The sequence below is a fragment of the Budorcas taxicolor genome, chromosome 22 (assembly GCF_023091745.1).
Source record: "Budorcas taxicolor isolate Tak-1 chromosome 22, Takin1.1, whole genome shotgun sequence".
In the NCBI taxonomy this organism is placed as follows: Eukaryota; Metazoa; Chordata; class Mammalia; order Artiodactyla; family Bovidae; genus Budorcas; species Budorcas taxicolor.
In genome coordinates, this window is record NC_068931.1 from 24,240,810 (window position 1) to 24,264,235 (window position 23,426).

The following is a 23,426-nucleotide window of genomic DNA, read 5'->3' on the forward strand; positions in this document are numbered from 1 at the left end:
GAGGCAACTAAAATGCAGGCATGTTCATTTGACTCTCCCAAAGTCACATGGTCACAAAGTGCTTCAGCTCTTGGAAAATTACACCCCTGCTCTCTGTGGTTTTCCCCACGGTTATGAGCAGCACCCCTGATCATATCTGTAGATTTTTCTCAGTATCTTGTTTGTCAAGCTCATATTTTATCATTTCTTATCTCACCTAAACCATAGGATATAACCTCTCTATTACTTTATTATATGTTCTTTTTAGAAATAGGCACTAATTTAAAGAAGAAAATATAGGGAATATTTGAAAACTAGGAAATCATGCCCTGTGATCAAGCTGCTGTGATTCTAACCTAGAACATGGTACTAATTCTAAGGCAGCTAAAATGTAGAGACAAACAACCAGTTAAGTCCTATTAGCTTCATGAAAGAAACACTGGTTTGTCAGAGAAGATAAAGTTTCCTATCCCTAAACTAAGAGGATCGTGCCAAGTGAAATTCATAGAGGCACTGGGTGGTAATAGGCAGGATCCCCAATGAGAGTTTCACAATAGCAAACACAGAACATACGTAAGTTCATATTGCTGAATCTCTCACACAATCTAAGCATAACATAAAAATACAATGTGTGTGTGTGCTTAGTCGCTCAGTTGTGTCTGACTTTTTGTGACCCCATGGACTGTAGCCCACTAGGTTCCTCTGTCCATGGAAGTCTCCTGGCAAAAATACTGGAGTTGTAGCCATGCCCTTCTCCAGGGGATCTTCCAGACCCAGGGATTGAACCCAAGTCTCCTGCACTGTAGGCAGATTTTTTTTAACTGTCCAAGCCACTAGGGAAGCTCAAAAATATACTACTACTACTACTACTACTACTACTAAGTCACTTCAGTCATGTCTGACTCTGTGCGACCCCACAGACGGCAGCCCACCAGGCTCCCCCATCCCTGGGATTCTCAAGGCAAGAACGCTGAAATGGGTTTAGTTCAGTTCAGTTCAGTTGCTCAGTCGTGTCTGACTCTTTGCGACCCCGTGAATCACAGCACACCAGGCCTCCCTGTCCATCACCAACTCCCGGAGTTCACTCAGACTCACATCCATTGAGTCCGTGATGCCATCCAGCCATCTCATCCTCTGTCGTCCCCTTCTCCTCCTGCCCCCAATCCCTCCCAGCATCAGAGTATTTTCCAATCAGTCAACTCTTCGCATGAGGTGGCCAAAGTACTGGAGTTTCAGCTTTAGCATCATTCCTTCCAGAGAAATCCCAGGGCTGATCTCCTTCAGAATGGACTGGTTGGATCTCCTTGCAGTCCAAGGGACTCTCAAGAGTCTTCTCCAACATCGCAGTTCAAAAGCATCAATTCTTCGGCGCTCAGCCTTCTTCACAGTCCAACTCTCACATCCATACATGACTACTGGAAAAACCATAGCCTTGACTAGACGGACCTTAGTCGGCAAAGTAATGTCTCTGCTTGAGTCTAATTAGGTAGACAGTATTCCCAAGATCTAATATGATTAAGTTAAAGAGTATATACCCTAATGACAACTTGGAGTTTATTTATACTTTACTACTAAAGGTAGATGGACTTTCCAGGTGGCGCTAATAGTATGGAGCCTGCCTCCAATGCAGGAGATATAAGTGATGTAGGTTCAATCCCTGGCTTGGGAAGATTCCCTGGAGAAGGGCATGGCAACCCACTCCAGTATTCTTGCCTGGAGAATCCCATGGACAGAGGAGCCTGGAGGGCAATACGACTGAAGTGATTTAGCATGCATGCACTACAGATAGATATGACGACTCTGAAAAGCAGACGTGCAGCAGCAGAATAAGATAATATGAAAATTAAGAAGTTTAATTTGTATTTTTGTCCACACGTAGGAGAGTAAACACCAGTCCATATGGAGGTCTCTGGTCAAAGTCCGTGTTCTCTTCAGCATAACATTATGAAGGAGCAATCAGCTGAGACCCAACGTTTCCTTATCTTGGGAATCCTTACACGGTGCTCATGTTAACAATAGCAGATAGTACTTACATAATACTGGGAAGAATTTTTAATAAAAATACATGAGACACTTTTATAAGAACTTGACTTACATTAAAATATTTAGTTTTCACAGTCACCAATCAAGGTAGGTATTATTTCTCTGTACATGAGTAAACTGAGATACAGATAAACTAAATCGCTTATTCCAGGCTAGTCCCAAGCCACAAGCAGAGGGGAGATTCAAACTCATGCTCCTGAACTCCAAGTGTTTCACCACCACAATATGATACCTTGTAGCAAAAAGTCCAAACTTAGTTGGAGGGTACTGAACAGTACTATGAAAATGTAACAAGGTAAGTGGTCCCATTTTTCAAATCTGGTCTATCATTCTGGACTTCCCTGATAGCTCAACTGGTAAAGAATCCACCTGCAATGCAGGAGACCCCAGTTCGATTCCTGAGTCGGGAAGATCCACTGAAGAAGGGATAGGCTACCCACTCCAGTATTCTTGTGCTTCCCTTGTGGCTCAGCTGGCAAAGAATCTACCCGCAATGCAGTAGACCTGGGTTTGATCCCTGGCTCAGGAAGATCCCCTGGAGAAGGGAAAGGCTACCCAAGAGTCGGACACGACTGAACAACTTTCACTTTCAGTCTATCATTAGGTATTTATCATACAGAAATCCTCAGCTCATCCTGCATATGCAACAAAACATCATTCTAAAATTGTTTTAAAAAAAATACAGTCTAAGAGAGGGAAGGTTAAATAATGAAGGCACATACATCCCACAAAATAATACACAGGCATTAGAAGGAAAACATGTACTGATATGGAAGGATATCCACTAGAAAGTGATGAGTAAAAAATATAAGCAAGCTGAAAAATAATGCATATAGAAGGGGCATATATACAAGTACACGTGGTGCACATACAAATATACCCACAACTCCCCCCCACACACACACACACATTCACACCAGATAAAAGTATCCAAACATCTAACAATTGTTACCCTGGAGAGTGGCAGAAAAGCAAAAGCTGAAGGAGGAAATTTCATATTCTTAAAATATTTTTGTATTTGGAAGCACAAATTACTTTCATAATCTTTAAGTTGTATATTAAGATAATCTCTATATCATAAAACATATAATGGAAAAATATATAATATAAATTATATAATATTTAACTAATTTAAAATCAATTTCAAAACAAAATAAAAATGAATATTCAAACAACAGCAGACATATTTATATACCCTCTACTGTAAAGCACAGTAGAGAAAATAAAATGCAGGTATACTGAATTTTTTCCAAAGCAAACATTATTCATCATTCAATCTGAGTCAGAATTCTTCAGTGTTATCCTTATAGACTAGTTTGAAATGACACAGCATCCAGATGCAGCTGCCAGAAGGAATTAGTTGCAGAATATATCTTGAGATAATTGTAGAAAATGACTTTGTTATATGGGATTATTTGATTCTGACCTCTTAAATGTTGAAGAATGACAAAAACAATGATGCTTGCTTTGTCACAGTTAATAGTAACTCTTCTCCTGACTGGAGCTAAACAACAGCATGATCTCCTCAATAATTCATTGATTTAACAAATATTTACCAAACACACACACATACGCCAAAATGAAATGCAATAAAACACGCCATCATCATCTCTAGAGACACTCATCCTTTGGTTTACTATTGCTGAGGAGGGGAGGGTGGGAAGCATCAAATTTATTTAGAAATGACTTACAAAGGAGACTAACCCATGTCTTTTTAATCTTCATTCAAAATGCTAGTTTAGTCTACATAGAAATGACCCTTCTCTATCCTATTCCAGTGATGATATTATAAGTCAGAGTCTGTGGAAGTAATTATGGTCATCATGGTATTTTGTTTCTTTTTTGGTCATTGCTTTATATCCAATTACCTGGCACATGGAAAAACTTATACCTAATGAATGAAAACAAGATAAATAAATGGTAAGGAAGAAGTGATGTATTAGACTTCTTGTTTTGTGAACATATTACTCTCCCCTTTTCAAAAATACTCTTCTCTACCTTGATTTTAATGGGGGACATTCTATTTCTGCAGATACTGAAGTTTTGTTGTTTAGTCTCTGTGTTGTGTCTGACTCTCTGTGACCTCCTGGACTATAGCCCATCAGGCTCCTCTGTCCATGGGTTTTTCCAGGCAAGAATACTGGAGTGGGGTTGCCATTTCCTCCTCTAGGGGGTTTCCTGACCCAGGGATCAAACTCATGTCTTCCGCATCTATTGCACTGGCAGGAGGATTTTTTACCACTAAGCCACCTGGGAAGACTCTCAATAGTAGAACAGCTGTTATGAAAACTTACTTCTTTTTCACTGGTAACCCCAATTCTTAACCAAATAAAACTCAGAAATTCCGAGTTAGTCCTTTGTCAGGCATGCACTTTGATCATCCAGAGACAATAGTTAAAAGATTAAACAATTGTATAAAATTAGGAACTCTCCAGGCAAAGCTATAAATAATTCTCACAATAAGAAGTCTTTACCCAGAACTCAACTCTGATGAATAATAGTTAAAAGAATTTCTGAATCCCAGGCTTCAGAAAGAGGGCCAACATTTAAAAATATGAAGCAGGTACACCAATATTTTAGTGATATAACCCACAGGGCTTCTATAGACCAAAGGCTTCCGTGATATGTGCCTTCCTGTCTGTAAATGAAAGCATGCATAAAAATCTACCGTAACTATTTATACTAAAAGCCAAGTCAAAGATCTCCCACCAGATTTACTGTACTCAAGTAATTAACATATAATTAAAATATCTGCAACACAATTTACTCTAAATACATTCTTGGGGCAATTACTTTAATATTCTACTTGATGTATTACCTACCTTAAAATTAGCCAAGTTTTCCAATTTTCCATCCAACCCTCCTTTCTGGTCCTGTCTTAAACTACGTGCCAGAGGAATGAAGGCCATATTTATCAGGGCACCAAGCAAACAGAACTGGTTTCAATCAGCCCATATTTGTTGATATGAAGTATAGGCTGAGTCTCTTTAAGGAGGCAATGGAACATTAAAACTTACCTTTGCCAACAAAAGATTCTTTATGAAATCAGATAGTCCCTATTTGCTTTTAGCCTTCCTCAGTCCTGACTTTACCAGCTGAGTTTTGCATACAACCAGGCTGCAAGCTCATTATACCATAATGCCACCTTTAGAAGTCAGAATGAAGAAAAATTATTAGTTCCAATATGATCAAAATATCTATCCCTTTGAAAGAAATACAAATAAGAGTTACCTATTAACCAACTCTAAATTAGTGCTTTTATGAAGTCTCAGTTAGGTTTTTCCCATAAGTTGTGATTTAGCATTATTGAATTATGCCCGAATATAAATTAGGCCAGATGTTTTTCTCCTAGATACACTCAACTATGGGCAGTAGATATTAGGCTCAAAAGGAATCAAATTCTCCCTGAGGAAACAATCTGTAGGAAAAGTTTTGAGAGTTCTGCTAACTACCTTGACATTCAGGTTTTAAGCACTAACTACACCTGCCATCAGGTATAAAGAACCGACAGAACAAACTCTGGAATATCCTAGCCACCTGGCGCAAAAGGAAGATAAACACAAAATGCATCCTCTTCATATTACTGGGAAACCATATAAGAAGATGAAAGTCTACTTTGTAACCCTAACAATTCAGTCATGGCCTTGCCTATAATAATTAAAATGGAGTAGCTACACTTCCATATAAAGGCCAAGACATTTTGAAGATAAGGAATTCATTGTGAAAGTCAATGTCTCCTACAGATAAATTATGCCATAATGAAAAATATAATTTAACATGTAAGGGACTGTGCATGAACAACTCCACTGCTATTTGGTAGAAACGTCTAGAAAATCTGGTTTGGAGTTTTTGCTTCCAAGCACGGAATAGACAGGTCTGCACACTGGCAAGCTGAAGGGCTGAACAAACATTGTTCGTCTGGTTTAAGATGCATATGGTCAACACATTCCTTGGGTATGAAAATCTGCAGGCTTTCAAGACAAGTTTTCTTCATTTTCTCCCCCTTTTCCTACATGAAAAGGTAGGGCTCAATGGGGAGTCTGTCAGCTGTCAAGAGTTTCTGTGTGCTGTACCTAGAAAAGAGTAAAAACTGGTGGGAAACGGCCAGAGGGTGACCGAGCCCTCAATGGACGGGAAATGGAGACAGGACGCTCTGAGATAGACTGGGAAATATAATCCCTGAGTGGGGGCGCTCCTTTCCACCAGCTCTCCTCTAGGCCAAAAGAGAGAGAGAGAAGGAAAAAGAGAGAAGGAGGTGTTATTGCAGTGTCTGCTTTCCTCTTCTCAATGGTGTGGAAATCTGCTCATACCTTTGCAATGTGAAACACACTCTGTCTGGACTTGGGAACCTGAACTTGTTGAAAATGTCCAGGGGCCCTTTTTCTATCTCTGCAACTATCTTGGAACTCAATTCCTTGTTAACAGTAATTGTTTCACTCTCTCTGGTTAGAAATCTGTCCTCTTGAGTAGACAGATGGAAGGAAAAGCATGTTTTTTTTTTTTTTTAATCAAGAAAAAACATAAACAGAATTATCTTAAGAGAGAATAGAAACAAATTTTCCTTGCAATGAAAATCCTCTACTGGTTTCTGGTTTGACAAATATCAAAGATATTTTTTACAAGATAGGGTGATTTTACAAAGCAGTTTAATGTAATGAAGAAGAAAACAGGGACTTAACCTTGTTTGCTTTACTTACCTCTTAAGCATGTAATTAAGCATTTACTGTCTCATAAACAAAGGGAAAGGGTGGCCTGGAACAAAAACATCCCATGTTGCTATCAGAACTGTATCTGTCAGGAGGCAGGGATACAAAACTGTAAAAACCAACCCCCAAATCTTGGTGGATTAAAACAAATGCTGATTCCTCACTCGCCTCTGTATGTCCAAGCTAGAAGCAGGGTGTCTGAAATTTCATCTTGTTACCAGCTTCTGTGATTAACACATCCAAGAAAGAAAAAAGCTGAATCAAATCCTGGCTAGAGGGAACAAGACCATGCACCTGGTAACACCTACTTCAAGGGGCAATAAGTGTCGCCCTGTGCCAACCTACTGCCTATAACGAAAGAGCCAGTCAACCATTCATCAAAATTGAAGGAAGAAATTTTAAAATATAAGTAGTAGAAAACTATCTTTTCATCTCTTTGAGTCTCTCCAACACAACTGAAAACCAGCTGACCCTTGAGCCACACTGGTTGTAACTGCACAGGTCCACTTACAGGCAGATGTTTCAACAATAAGTACTACACGATCCATAGCTGGTGGAATCCATTGATATGGAACCACAGATGAAGAGGAACTGAGGGTAGGGGGCACCATCTCTAAGTTATATAGGTTTCTGAATGTGCAGATGGTCAGTGCCCCTAACCTCTGCGGTGTTCAAGGATCAAGTGCTTTTTCAAAACACACAGAAAAAAAAATTAAAACACTAAGTTTTCTCAAAGTCCTACTATTGTTCCTTTATCATTCATCTTTCTGGATGATACCTTTAATGTGCTTCAAGTTGCTTCTTTCTGAAAAGCTGCCTATGGCTGTCATCCACACCAGGGAAATAAGAAACAATTCATGAAAAGAATGGACTGGGAAAACTAAACAAATTTTTAAAGGGCCTCCTTCTCCAACTGAAGCTTTTAATGAATGAAAATAACTTCATGAATCTTGCATTCTCTACCAATACGCTGAACTCACTTAACAGTGAGTTCTGGAACAAGGAAAACTAAAACAGTCATTAGGAGACTAAAAGGTAATGCAATATCTGTATTTGCTCATTGATTTTTGTTTTTCCTACTGACAGTCCTTCGATCCCCATTTAATTACTAGTACTTGGTTTGTGAAGACAGCATTAGCTAAAAGTGATAAAAACAGATATCTAAAAATTGGAGGAAGGAGGAGAACAGGAGTCAGATAGTATTTTTGTTTATACTTAATAGTGTTTTATTTTTACTTTTCTCATTTCCTCGTTAAAGATCCTGGTGGGCTAAGTGTGTTTTTCTCTTTATTCACAGTAGCATCTCTGCCTAGAACAGACTGTGAATAAACATCAAAAAGCTCAGTGGCATCAACCTTCATCCAAACTGAGAAGGGACGGTTAAATTTCCACAAGGCTAAGAGAAAGAAAAAGGGAGAAGGAGAAGAAGAAATTTTCTAAGCACAACTTTTGTTTCACTTACGCTCTAGAAGAGAAATGCCGTTAAATGAATAAATAAGAAGTGACAGCCGTAAGATTGTGATGGCCACTGAACTGTACATAAGACAGGGAGTCACCATCTTATGCTGATCTCTTCTCAATATTCAGAGAAATGAGTGAGGGTTTACGCTGGGGAGAAGAAAAGTTTGCTCTCTTTCAGTAAACTAACATTCTCTTAGGGTCACAATTGATCCTGTGAAAAAATCTTGGCATTTAGTCAGTGAATGAAAGTATTTACTTGCATCCAGAAAGAACCTGGAAGCCTCATCCAGAATTATTATATACTTTGTGAATTCAGGTCATGAATGGTGCTAAACTATAAATATTATATAAAGACCATTCATATAGAGTGCTATTTAAAGAAACTGGTCTGTGAGGAAAAACAGAACAGAAACCATCCATTGTAATATCTAGCCTCTAAATCAGGAAAGTAAGTTCCAGAGGAAACGCTCCAAAGAAATCTTTAGAATTTTTGCAGTGGCTGTCTTGGCTTTAACATCTTGAAAATGTGAAACAAATAATCATAAAACTAATACCAGGAAGAAGGAATAAAAAAGTATCTAACTTTAATATGCTTAATGTCTAGAACTCTGAGCACGGCCAGACATGGGTTTTAATCACTGCTCTACTACTGAATGGCCTTCCCTGATAGCTCAGTTGGTAAAGAATCAGCCTGCAATGCGGGAGACCTGGGTTTGATCCCTGGGTTGGGAAGATCCGCTGGAGAAGGGAAAGGCTACCCACTCCAGTATTCTGGCCTGGAGAATTCCATGGCCTGTATTGTCCATGGGGCCACAAAGAGTCAGACACGACTGAGCAACTTTCACTTTCTTCTACTGATGAGCTTAGCAAGCTAATTCGCCCTCTCTGAAAGCACAGGGAACGGCATATATAATTTGTTTTTCTGGCATACTTTCTATCTCCCTTTTATTGGTGCTTTTGCATAATTTTCTTCTGCTCCAAGTCACTGCTGCATGGTAATCCATCATGCTACCTGATCCTGGCCGCTGCTGTTGGTGAGAGATGAGTAAAACAGTCAAGTAGGACAAAATAAAGACTACACTGAGAGGGCATTTAAAATAACAGCAATGATAATAAAGAGGAGGAGCAGGGAAAGTGGTTCTTTTTATGCTTGGAGGATGCAGGTCGGGGGTGCCAATGAGCATCTTATCTTGACCAAGACTTCTACCAGATCCTGGCTGCAGTATTAAGCCAAGGAGAAACAAAGATAAAAGATGGAGAGAAAGCAAATATTTTGATGACAGTCTCTATATCTCTATACCCACGTACAATTGACTGACTTCCACCCTTGGATTTCTCAGTTAAGTGGGACTTTTTGCTTAAACTAGTTTTTGCTAAATTCATTTCACTTGCAACTGAGAGAAACTAAACTGGCACTCTAAATCTCAATTTCTTCATTTAAAAAAGATGGACTATGCTATAGGTTTGCACTATAGGTTTGCACTTAGTCTCCTAGGTTTGCACTTAGGATTAAACAATATAATGTAATGTATAAAATAAATTAGTGTACTATCAGGCATATAAGTACCCAATAAGCATTATTTTAAAAAAATTCTTATTAGCCATTTTTAGTCATTACTTTAGCAATAATTATTTTAGTTACTTTAGTAATAGTAATATTTTATGATATCTGATATATAAAGTCTGCTTCATCATTATATCAGATTTCTACACTCTCAAAAGGAAACTGTGACATCAAGTTGTAAATATTTTGCATGCATGCTCAGTCACTAAGTCATGTCCAACTCTTCAGCTCTTCGCAACCCATGAACTGTAGCCCACCAGGCTTCGCTGTCCATGGAATTACTCATGCAAAAATACTGAAGTGGGTTGCTGTTTCCTTCTCCAGGGAATCTTGCTGACCCAGGGAATGAACCCATATGTCCTGCATTGGCAGATGAATTTTTTACCACTTTACTATATGAACACCAGGGAACTCCTTATAAATGTTTTACTTACATGTATAAAGGAGATTATTTACTTTGTAAACATTTCCAATCTGTGTTGTAATAAATATACTATATAATTCTTCTCTTGCTTTGTAAGTCACAGAAAGCCTTTATAAAGTAAGATACATCATCGTATCTTACTAAAATCAAACATAAAAGATTACTTTTATGTTACTGAATTTCTCCTAAACTTTGCAACTTAAAATTTACAGAAAAGTATCTCTTGGGCTTCAAGGGTTGTGTTTTTTTTTAATGTTAATTTCCCAAAGGTCAAGTTCCATATTTTATTGTATTCACAGGGTACATAACATATTAACGGCAGGAATTGAATATTTTTTCATTGCCATTAACTTCAACAAATTATTCCAAAATAATAAAAGAGGCTAGTGAATTGACAGTACACACAGATTTTTCAAAACCTATCAGTTGTCCAACTGAGTCTCAGAAAATCAGATCCCTTCTCTAGGCTATACAATGACAATTCAGCAATGACATGGAAATAAATCAAGAAGAGATAAGTTTTATAGTTCTACAGGTCTTCTGAAAGCTTAAAGAAAATTAGCTATAAAAGCTCCTCTGAAAAACCTCCTTTGACTCATTCACTTTATTCAACTATAATCAGCACCCTCTTAACCTGATATAGTACATCAGGTACTCAGGAAACAATTATAAATAAGAAAGTAAGCAAGTAATTATAATAACAGTCCCAACTATGAAGTGCTTTGAGGACATACAAAAACTTCTTAAAGGAAGTTGAACTCTGAAGGGAGTGTTAAGAATTTACCAGATGAAAACGAATAGAAGGGGAGGGAGGGAAGATTTACAAAGAGAAGGAACATGTACAAAGTTGAGACAAAATATGGGGCAGTATGATAAGTTCAAAGATCTAACAGTACTTTTATATTAAGGTGTTTAAAATGCCAATGGTGAGAGAATCAAGCAACGAAACTGGAGATGTATGCAAAGGACAAACGTGAAGGATCCTGAAACAAGGGGCATGATGCTCTTAGAATCATGGGAAGCTACTGAAAGGTATTTGAAAAAGAAATGTTTTCTGCATTCCCCATTAGCAGCTCCAGATTCACTTTTTACTCTTCTCTAGTCAGCTTCATACCAGTAGGCTGACAACCATGAATTTCCTCAATGGAAGTCCTTTGTCTTCTGACTTATACATGGATTCAGCCTTAGGAGGCACCAACCGGAGATCAGAAGATGGAAGGAGAGTGGAATCAGAATGACAATGAGCATGCTTCTCCCCCTTGCAGGGGTGATGGTGCTGGCTATGCTTTACTTCTGATCCTTCTATAATCAGAGCCCACATCTCTGTAGTAACTGCTCTCTGGTCTCCTTGGCCCTTCAAGTCTAAGAATAGTAATATCCTTCTGCTGGTAATATCCCTGATTTGTCTATCTCTTGTTCTTTTCTTTTATTGTGCCCTAACTTTCTTTAATCACTCATTATAAGATAATGCCATCTGTTTCCTATAGCAACTTAGTCAGGCTCAAGGGGATAACATGAACCAGTTCCACCTTTAAAGAAGCAGCTGTGGATGTAATAAGGAGAATAAGTCTGAGTGGAAGCAAGTCTGGAGTCAGTAAAACCACTTACAAGGTTGTTGTATCAACTTAATGAGAAGATGGGAAATACCAGGCAAAACATTAACTGGCACCTTCTAATGTCAGACACTGTACTTAAGTACCTTATGCACGTTATCTTATTTAAATATTCCAACCACTCTGTAATGCCATTATTCCATTTAATAGACAATTGAACTAAAATTGAGAGATGTTAAATAATTTGCCCAAGGTCAAACACATAATAAGTGGCAGAAATGAGCCTCAAACATAAATCTGCCTGACTTTTAGGCCTGTCATTAATCTATATTCTTTCCCAAACCCATACACTGCCTGAGTCAAGATAAATTATAGTGGAAATGGATACGTGTAGCATGTAAAGACAAGGATTTGAAAATTTGAAGAAAAGGAAATAAAACTGGCATAACTCAGTGATTACTGAATAAAAAGAAAAAAATATAAAAGGGCATTAATGCTGACAAGAAGGTTTCTGGTTTGAGGAACTACAGAGAGGGTGATGGCTTTCACTGAGAGAAGAAAAACAGGGAGCAGAATTGCTGACAGCAGGTGATGGAAAGAGGTGGGGCATTCAGTTTTAATCTTCAGTTGGCTCTATTGCCACTATGAATATATAAACATAGATGCTTCCACTACAGTGGTGAAGAGGCCACATACACCTTCTCATCAGTCTTCAGCAGCTAAGGTATAGACTTGGGAACTAGAGTCTGACAATTAGATGCATCTGCCTGTGAATTTGAATCTTGAGTCTTGGATGCAAAGACAGAGGAGACTATAATACATTCATATGAAACAGCAGAGTCCAATGTCAGCACTAAGTCACAGAGGTGACCATTACTGTGCTAGTGGTGTCCACAGCCACAGTCCAAGTAGACTGATCTTGCAGCATGACTGTGTGTATTTCTGCTGCTCATCCTCTATTAATCTCTGCCGATTTTTCCAACCTTTTCCTTTTTTTAAGAAGAAGGTGATGACTTCCTGATGACTATATAAACTACTTTATGGTCTCCAAAAAAATCTCAATTTTCTATACTTAAGTTAGCAAGAAGTGGTTTCTGTTGCTTGCCATCCACAATTCTGACCAGCCAAGCCAGCACAGTCACTGCTGTATCCTGTTCCATATTAGGGAAGTCCTTTCCACATTGTATTTAAATCACTGCTAACCCATAAACTAAACCATTAGATGCTGTGGGAACACTTAGAAGACTTCAAAGAATTCATGGCCTGCTGGGGACACAAGACAATATAAGTTCTATACCAAAACATGATTAAAATTTTAAAGTATAAAAAGGCAACAATTAAGTTTACTCTTTAAGAAAAGTATGGAAAGGAAATGGCAACTATTTCCACTATTCTTACCTGGCAAATGCCATGAACGGAGGAGCCTGGCTGGCAATAGTCCACGGGATCACAAAGAGTCAGACACAACTGAGCAACTAAATGCACACACTAAAAAGTAAACTCTAGACACCAAGCATAATAACAGAAAGACAAACATTTAAGACAAAGCATTAAAACATAACTTCAGCATAAAGAGAACATGCAAACACTCTCAGATACAAAAAGCATATTACTTCTTTAAAAAGTAACAATGAAACTCATCACAGACAAGACATTACAACCACTGATGCAAAAACATAAGGAAGAAACATCTCCAATGTACTAAGGATAAAGCAACTGTCAACTAAGACTTTTATAACTAGTTAAATTATCACTTAAAGGTGAGAGCAACATAGAATATCTTAATTTTTTCCCACTTAATTTTTTCCTTAATTTTTTCCAAGTTTTTCCATTTATTTTCTAATGGAAGATGAGCTGAACTTTGTGAGAATAAAAATCTTTTTGAATTATAATCCACACATTTGATGGATAATACTTTCTAAAAACCAAGGTTGATCACTTTGTACACCTGATCTTTTTTTTTTTTTTTTGTACACCCAATCTTGACTACATTAAGATTAAAATTATGAAAACAGGGGGGATTTGGGGAAAGGGTATGGATGATTAGGAAGGATTGGACTTTTTCTTAAGTCCAATAGGAAGGAAGGACTTTTTCTTAATTCTTATAACTTCATATGAGTCTGGAACTAACTTAAAACACAAAAGCTTAATAATCAAAATTTTAAGGTGTGGACAGTTTTTAAGGGGTAGACAAACAAAAACATGTCAGAAATGCAAAGCCTGTGAACCCAGAGACCCTCAATTAATTTTTTTAAAAAGCTGTTAAAGGAGGCAATTTAGAGTGAATGCAATATAAGAAATAAAGTTGAGCATGGAAGTTAATAAAATGTTATTAATTTATGTCATATTAAAAATAACTGCTGTGTTTTAAAAGAATTTAAAATAAATGTAAGGCTGCAGAAATTACTACATGATGGGAAGGTTGATGTGATGTATAATGGATAGAACATGTTAAATTCTTGATACTACTGGGGAGAACAATCATATATCACTTTTAAAAAAGGATTTCTAAGGTTAAAATGAGTTTCCCATGACCTGCCAAACTTCAACTTAAAGGTAATCACAAAACTATAAGTAGAGGAATGATTCAGTAAGATCAAATCTGTTTGAGAAAGATTAATACAGCTTCACTAAGTAAAATTTGGAAAACCCAAATGAGGTTCAGAATTTGTTGGAAGGTCAGCACTCTGTAAAGCACAGAGAATGAAAAGAAGAGGAGCTAAATGTGAGCTATAGTTAGAATTTCCACCCTTCACAAATATTATTTATGCTCATACATGTAAGTGCCCTCCAGACAGGAATGATATCCTTTCCTGCTGTGGACCCAATGCATTGCACATTTGTGGGAGGTCGCCAATGAATATTTAACTGAACTGGATGAATGTCATTTGGAATATCCATAGTGCAAGGAGATAAACAATAAAAATTGTTGGTATAAATCCAAATTTAAAGAAAAAATCAAAGCTAGAGCCTTGTCCTGGGATACCTGCCACTGAAGTGGGTGAGACTGCTCAAAGAGAGGGAGAAAACTGAGAATAAGAAGGAGGGAGACATAATTCTGAGATAAAGCAACATGAAGAGGGAAACTGAGAGGAGACCCTACAGCAAGCAGGAAAGAGCAATCGCGATGCAAAGAAAACCAGTAAAATATCAAAGTTTAATTCAGAATGTTTAATTGAATTTCCAGAACTGACTCAAAAGAGATTAAGAGGACCAAAGTAGACTAAACAGGGACTTCGGGAATGACAGTTCCTGATTGTGAGATTTTGAAGATATGACAACACATATCTTAAAGCAAGGAGATTTTCTTATAAACAATTTTTCAAATAATGAGTGTCTGTTGTGTGTGCATGGGAAGGAGGGGGAGGAAGGGGAGGGTGGTGGTGGGGAATACAGAGTCCTGATGGTCCAGACATGGACTTAGTTCTGCAGCCATGTCAACAAGGTTTCTATACACGCACAAATTACATGTGTAGTCATTTATTCCGGACATAAAAAAAAATTAAGAAAAACCAACACCCTCACTATATATCATGTCTTCTTCATGACTAAGCTGGAAAACAAGCCCAAAGACCCAATTTCAATTTCTAATTTCTTGAATTCATTAAAACAGGTTTGACTACATGAAAGTTAACAAAATCCTGAAAATACCATCTGTCCTCTGAATAAGATGAAGAGGGTCCCTCCCATTCCCTTCGTTAAGTCATAAATCATACCCTCAGAAATCAACTGTTGGATTAGTTAAAAAAAAAAAAATTAGAACACTTGCCAAAAAAAATCAATTTTGAAATTATTTTAAAAATTATTAAGTTTTTAATGGACTAATGTATGCTACAGATAAACTGATATAAACAACTGTATCATAAAGTCAATTCTACATCTATATACTTAGACAAAAATCTTACAAGTTCTAAGCTTGTCCATTAAGTATAAATTCCAATACCTTGGAGAATTCCTCAGATTCTAAAAGATCCACTGAAGCTAAGGTCTTAGATGTCATTTAAGTTGTATATTGCAGCTATTAAAGTCAGTGTTCTGACAAGCCCTTTGGCTCTAACCCCAGGGCATGAATTTGCCCTAAAACTACATAAGAATGTGTCAGAGGGCTACATGTCAATCAACCAGGAGAAGTGCCTATTTCCAGTTTGGTGTTGTCAGTTGCTGACATTAAAACCAGCAACAGTTAATTGTTATCCGTTTCAAGTGGGACTAGGGAGGGAAGAGGAGAGATAGGTGTCTAAGTTCAGGCAGATAAAGCTGTTAATTGCTACCCTTTTATGTAGATTTGTTTAATAATGAAAACAATGTGGCTAATCATATAATGTTTCTATTTGTTCCCCAAGGGCTCTTCAGGGAAAGTTTCAGCCAGGGCTAGATTTCCACAGCTACCAACTGTGCAGGGACAAAGGCAGAACAATCAAGGCTCTCAGTGCTGGCAAATAGCGGAAAGTCCTTCTATACAGATGCCCCTCCTTCCAGTCCCACCAGGAAGGAGCCAGGATCTGCTCCAGAGTACCTCAGGGGTGGGGGAGAGTGTATTTTAAATTATGAATTAACAACAGCAGCAGCAGCCATGCAAAGTTTTGATGCTTAAAAAAATGGGGGGAGAAGGAAATGAAAGACAGGCAATCTGAAAGATGGTCAGTAAGTCTGATGGAGGCTTGCATCCTCCCTATGCCTCCATGCAACAAATCAGTTAAATTTAATCAGTTAAAATGCTTGTATTATTTTCAAAATATCAGACAGCACATGATTTTTCAAAGGACTTAGGCCAGCCCTGCTCCTTACAAACAAAGTGAAGATACTGGATACATCATTAAACCACACACCAGGAAAATGAGTTACTGAGCAAACCCCAGCTACCCACGGATCTCAAGGGAGTATATTCAGCAAATGAGTGCTCTGTATATGTTTTCTACAAATGCAATGTATAATACTTACTAATGTTTACTTTTCCTCATTTGGAAGGCTATGACACAGAACAAAGTTGTGTTTTCTTAAATAAAATATTTCTAACATCAATTTTGGTTTCAGATTCTCCAAGTAACGGAGTCCCCTCTCTATAAGGAATAGTCATTTGGGAGTATGTATGTACACCACGTGTTTCTACTACCCCACTACCCCATCAGCCCCATGCTACAACTTACAATGTCCAGCTATCTTAAAATGACTTTTCGAACCCCTCCCCAATTGAGTCACAATCTAATTTTCAACTTTATTGCAGTGCAAGTTCCCCTCAAGTCTTCTGAGATTTCTAGACTGGCCTGTTCATTGTCCCCTGAATACTTCCTCTCACCTAACACCACACCTTTGTCCATACAGTTTTCTTTTCCTAGAAAGTTTCTCTCATCACCTGTTTAATCTTACTCATATTTCAAGGACAAATCAAGCTTCTTCAGTCAACTTCTCCCTTCTAAATCTATAAACTAGCACCTCTTGATCATCCATGTGATAATGCCCAAGGATGGTGTCCGTCTGCTCAGCCACCCTCCAGGTTCGCTCATCTCCCCCACTAAACTCTACACTTCTTCAGAATATAAGTTTGGATTGCCCCTGGCATTTGACCCATATGCTATGTAGGAGCCCTCAGAATATTTAGGGACTAAACTTCACATTTCCAATGCATTTCAGTGACATATTAAATGATTACATTATTAAAAATTAAATTGAATTATTTTATCAGTTTGTTGTTCTGTGGTGAAATTCCTTTACAGGTATAACTCTACAAGTCTAAAAGCTACCATATGCTCATCTGTGACCAAAGAATTTGTCAAAGAGAGAAAAACTTAAGAAAGAATTCTTAAAATTCTCTTTCATGTCAGCAGGAAATAAAAAATTAACAACCTATACACTGCCCCAAGTTCACATCCCTCATTATTTTTTTTCCAACTTGAAACTCTTTTTTTCCTAGAGAGGCACAGAGCTTGCTAACTCTTTCCCATCTTTGAAATTGCAAAATGAAAATTTAGGTTCCATATCTGAAAGAAAGATGATGATACAGACATAAAGAAATGATGCTATGTGTGAATCACAGAAAACAGCTGAAGCAAGCCAACTGAAATGTAAGCTATTGAAAATAAAATTCCATTTGCCAAACACATCAGCCAGTCTCTTAAACCAGTAATCACTCTCACAGTTATGCTCATGTACACCTTTGGGGCTTACCCCAAATCACAAGTCAAATGTTCGCTCTTACAAAGGCCTGGTCCTAACCTAAAATCTAAGCACCACTAACACAGTGAAAAAATGCCGAAAGCAAGACCAATGCTCTCTGCTCTACCCTACGTTCATCACCCCTGAAAAATTACATTTATTTCTAAAATACAAAGACAAAAGGCAAGGCAACCAGTAAATGAACAATTATGAATTGTTTTCTAGTTTAACAGCTACCATTACCATTCAGCTTTATTTGATAAAAACCTAACAGTTTATTTAGAATATAATGCATTATGCAAAAGAATCTTCACTGTGCAAAAGATTCACACAGATTTCCTTTAATTAATAAACCCCTACTTAATTTTTAATACAGTATGATTTACAAAAGTTCAATTTACTTAAAACCTTCAGTAACTCTGCTAGGGCATAAAGGAATATGTGCCTGCTTTTTTCTCAACAATGAGGCAAATTTGCCATTAAAATTTTTTCCAAAGGTCACCTTGAACCCCACCCACCCACCCCCAAAAAACCACTGATATTCATTATCTGTGTGAATGTATCTAAACCACAAGCAAATAAATCAGCCATGTTACCAAGCACTAAGCTATTGAAGATTGTTAAGATTTATTTTCAGGTGCCAGTGAGACTAAACAAAGATTGTAAGGAACAAAACAAATAGAAGGAAACTCAGGGAACAAATTAATACATTGAACCATTACCTTAACAGCAGCATTCCCTATAGAACAAACTGATGAAACTATCAAAAAGCACTTCTCAAAGCAAGAACAATTTTGCATGTCAAAAAAAAGAGAGAATTAACCTAGACTAAATATATAAATAACAGTATGTTCTGTGTTAAGCCAGTAACAAAGAAACCCCTTAGTGCAGTAAAACAAAGTCCTGTCAAATCCCCATTTTTTACAAAGAAGCATGAAGATCCTTTCACAATGGTTTAAACTGTATTTATAGTAACAGAGTGAAGACTTGAGATAAAAGTCAAAAGGATTAAAGTCAAAGCCCCAGCTCGACATGAGTTATGGTTTTGATTTTTATTCTTATTGTGGGCTACAAATATTAAGACAGAAGACACTTCCATGTGATTGTGGGATCCTCTGAGACTCTACAACCTTAGACGAGCAGATAAAACAGATGAAAATGCATCTGGTTTGGGAGCAGACTCCATATTAAATGGTCCTGCGCTAAGTAACCACCACAACTGCAGAAGGCCGAGGGGGAGGGGGGAGAGGCTGAGGGCTGAAATTTCTGCAATTGATGCAGGGCAGAAAGAAAAAAAAAGAGGGGGGGCAAAGATGTCATATTACTATTTTAAAATGGCAGCCTGTTAATAATCACCACATTCCTGAAAATACAGGGGAATTATGCCACCAGTCCTCCTTTCCTAAGATAAACAAGCCCACCACATCCAAACAGGACATACTTCTATGAGAAAATTGGTGGAGCTTGATAGCTACATCTCCATCTAAAACAAAATCCCTGGAGCTGCCACTCAGTTTACAGATTTGGATGCCGGATACTTTTCTTACAAAGAAAGAAAATCAAAATTCTGTTGTTGAAGGGAAGTTCTAAGTTACTCTGGAAAGAACTGCTCTCCCTTATACATTTTTCTTAAAAATGAATACCAAGCTACACTTCAATATAAGCTTTTGGTCTCAGTTCAAAAAATCTATTTTGCATTTCCTCTGCCCTGATACCCTTCCATTCAAGATAATCACATGCAAACACACATACATACACACCAGTAGAATATATATATGTACATATATATATAGATATACACACATATGTATATAGATATATAAAAGTATACATGGCATATTTTTGAAGATTATTCTTAATGTTAATTTGGATACTTTCTCTTTAGTTCATATATTGCAAGAACCACATACTGAGCTGCATATTTTCTATCGATCTTTAGTCTTTAGTTTTAAAATCAGACATCTGGTTTAACATTTGATGGAGAAAAGGCTAAAAATTCTTTACCACCACCACAGCAGAATCAGCAGTGGCAGTGTGAAAATATAAAATAGGACTTCTATCACAGAAATGCACACAAAAAAAGGCATTTTTTTTCCATTGAGTATAATACTATCACTTTTAAGAGTAAAAATGTTTTTCATGCAAGTTTGGAAGAGAGTTTGTCTATATGCATTCACATAACCATAAAGAAAACCTGAAAAATTGTCACTATTACCCAAGTGGAATCATTTCTCCTTTTTTACCAAATAAGTTAAGAATGATCATAAGTCACCATTATAAATGGCAAATTTCTGAAAAAGATATTTACAGTAACAATTATTTGCTCCTTTATTCAGTATTTTATTTCAACTGTCAACATTTTGAATACATACACATTTGTACAACTACCAGGGGGAAAATAACTTGAACCAAATTGAAAAATTACCATAACTACTAGTTCAATATGTCTGGTTAAAACAGAGACATCTGGTCTATCATTAATTCTTTTGTGTTGATGACTCCTAGTGTGTCTTTTCCCATCAATGAACTTTGCAAGAGGAAAATGAAACTTTTAACAAAAAACATGTAACTCTGAAACCTATTTCGAGATTTATCACTATAAGACAATTAAATCAAATAAAGTGTAGTACTTTCAAGAATAGCAACATATACTGATTGACTACAAATGGTTAGCTTTAAATTCCATCAGAATACTGTTATTTATTACGAATTCTCTGCAGGCAGATATAGCTAATTCATGAACCATTATTTTAAAATATTTATAAATCAACTCATTGTTCACATGTTTAAAATACATACACCGAAGCTCTATAATAATACTTGACTGCCACTCCAACGAACTGGAATAATGCATTTTCAGAATCGGTGCACAACCCCCCCCCCCCCACACACACACACACACACAATTCTGAATTAATGGCTGAGCAAACAATAAATAACCTACTCTGCTCGAGCAAAAATCCAATGATAACATCAATCTGGCATTTACTTAACACTGCTTACTTTTCACATATTCCTTACAAATAAGTTCACTCTCCCAGATGCAGTTCATTAGAGAATGACTATTACCTGCCCATTCATCCACGGAGACTGAGTGGTTTAGCGATTAACAGGACCGCAGATAAAGACAGAAATCATAGCATACACTATTACAAATTAAAAATGAATAAAGGGGCCCGGCCACTTCAGCTACCAATAACTAGACTGCAATTAAGAAGGACTTCTGTCACTTCTGCGCAGGGCAATAGGGCCAATTATCTAAAACCCTTTGCCAGAATCCAGAAACATACCAGCAAGGCCCTTCAACCAAACTCAGATAATTACTTTTGACAAATGTTCTCCTTGAACATGATGTAGTTACTCAAAAGCTTAAAAAAAGAAAGAAAGAAAGAAAGAAAAGACCACAGTTATAGTAAAACAATCTTTAAAAGTCAACCCAGTAACATATCCTGGGGTTTTCAGCTCCCCCCACCCCCACCCCCGCTGCATGCAGTCTGCTTTCTTTTGGTCAATTTATAACAGATAGTAAGTTGGTGAATAAATATTTAATTTATGCAACCGAAAGCCTGAAAGGCTAAGCTTCAAATGTTATGCCTTACATTCCCGTGAGACACACTGTACAGAAATATCCTTAAAAAAAAAAGAAAAAAAACGTTTACAGCTGTCCGTTAAAAGATGAAGAAAAAAAAAAGAGAAAAACCCACACGTACACATACATCAAACCAAAGACGCCGACGCCCCTCTGCCAAGCAGCATTTCTATAGAGACATTCTTTCGCTGATTAAAACGTAAGCTCCGAAAGGTTAAAGAAAAGGAAAAGCAGCGAAGTAACACCGCCCAGGAAGCCAGCAGCGAAACACACCTAGCTATACACTCTTCATAATCCCCCGCTACAAATGACACTGACTCAACTTCACGAAACACACACACACACCCGGACAAACATACTCACAAATGGCACACACGTGCACGGAATGTACACACAAACATCGGGCTGAGCACAATACCTACAAACACCAACGAACTTGAGCCACACCAAACCTGCACGTATCAGTGTGCATACATAATGCACACGACACGGCACACAGCCGCCACGACGGAGCCCACATGCAACACGCCCCACAAGTCCGGGTAGGACACACACCGGGCATGCACGTGTGAAATGCATGAACTCACAAACGTCGAAACCCACACAGACCGTGCACGGAGAGTTATCGATGGAATTCCGGGGGGTGGAGGGGCCGGGAGGGAGTGGTAATTGCCACACAAAGGTCTCCGGAGCGGCAGAGCGAAGCGGAGCGCGGCCGAGCGCTCGGAAATTCCCCGGCGGAGGAGGCACGGCCGAACCCCGAGAGCGAAGTACCGGGAGAAGTGTCCCGGGCGGTCCCGGGCGCGGCGGGCGCCGGGCTCCCCGAGATAATCGCTGTGCCCCTCCGCGCGCGCACGCACACACACACACACAGACACACACACACACACACACACTGGGGCCCCCGGGCGAGCCCACTCCCGCAGAATAACAAAGAGCGGGAGCCCGGCGAGCTGGCGGCGGCTTGGGCTGGAAGCGGCCGTCTCCGCCGGCGCGGGCCGGCGCGGGGCGGCGGGCGGGGGGCGGTACGTACCAGGCGGGCAGCCTCGGCCCAGGTGCGGTCCTTCTTCTTCCTCTTGTCTTTCATGTTTGCATCTCATTGATGGTTCTGCGGATGACGTGGGGGATTCCACGGGGTGCTCGGGGTTCGGGCGCCGAGACAATGACCCAGTGACCCGGTGACCCGCACTCGCTCCGCGGGGGGAGGCGCGCGGGCGGCGGGAGGGAGGGATGGAGCGAGGGGGTGGGCTGGGCTGGGTGGGGGCGCGCGGGCGGCGGCGGCGCGCGACGGGCGGGCCGGGGGCGGGGGCGGCGGCGGCGGCGGGGCCGGGGCCGGGGCCGGGGCCGGGGCCGGGGCCGGGGCCGGGGCCGGGGCCGGGGCCGGGGCCGGGGCCGGGGCCGGGGCCGGGGCCGGGGCCGGGGGTGGGGGCGGCGCCGGCCGGGCTCGCTCGTGCGGGGCTTGCACTGCGCCGCCGCCGCGGTGACAGCTCCGGGGATGCTCCGCTCGGCCCCGCTCACAACAATACACTCTGACGTCACGGGGAATGGCGACGCGGCCGCACACTCGCCGCGCTCACACTCGCCGCGCTCACACTCGCCCTCTCTCGCGCGCGCACACCCGCGCACACTCGCCGCGCGCCCCCCACTCCAGCCACGCCCTGAAACCCTCGCGAGACCCCTCTCCCTCCCACCTAGCCCCCGAGCCCCTCCGGGCGCTGCCCGCTGCGCTCAGGCCGAGCCTCTCCGGCCCCCTTTGGGCCAGCCACGGCGGACACGCGGGCCTTCGGAACTTGCGTACGAGTCCGCTCCGCAACTCGACGCCTCTGTCCTGTGCGCTCACACTCTCTCGCACACTCATTCTCTCTCTCTCTGCACTGCTCCCCTCTGCTGGACTCCTTTAACCCTTTTCTGCTGGGCTGGGTAGATTCTTAGAGTCAGAAAGGGTGAAAAAAGA

The 23,426-nt window shown here is 39.6% G+C and overlaps 1 protein-coding gene across 1 annotated transcript in view; it reads right to left on the reverse strand.

Moving 5' to 3' along the window:
- Positions 1-22,572, reverse strand: part of ASXL3 (ASXL transcriptional regulator 3) — a 194,157-nt gene extending 171,585 nt beyond the window's left edge. Inside the window, exons 1-2 of the mRNA XM_052660207.1 lie at positions 22,369-22,572; positions 22,060-22,290 (exon numbers count right to left, since the gene is read on the reverse strand). Coding sequence (XP_052516167.1) covers positions 22,060-22,290; positions 22,369-22,572 — 435 coding nt within the window. The remainder of the gene's footprint in view (positions 1-22,059; positions 22,291-22,368) is intronic.
- Positions 22,573-23,426: the final 854 nt, after the last annotated feature.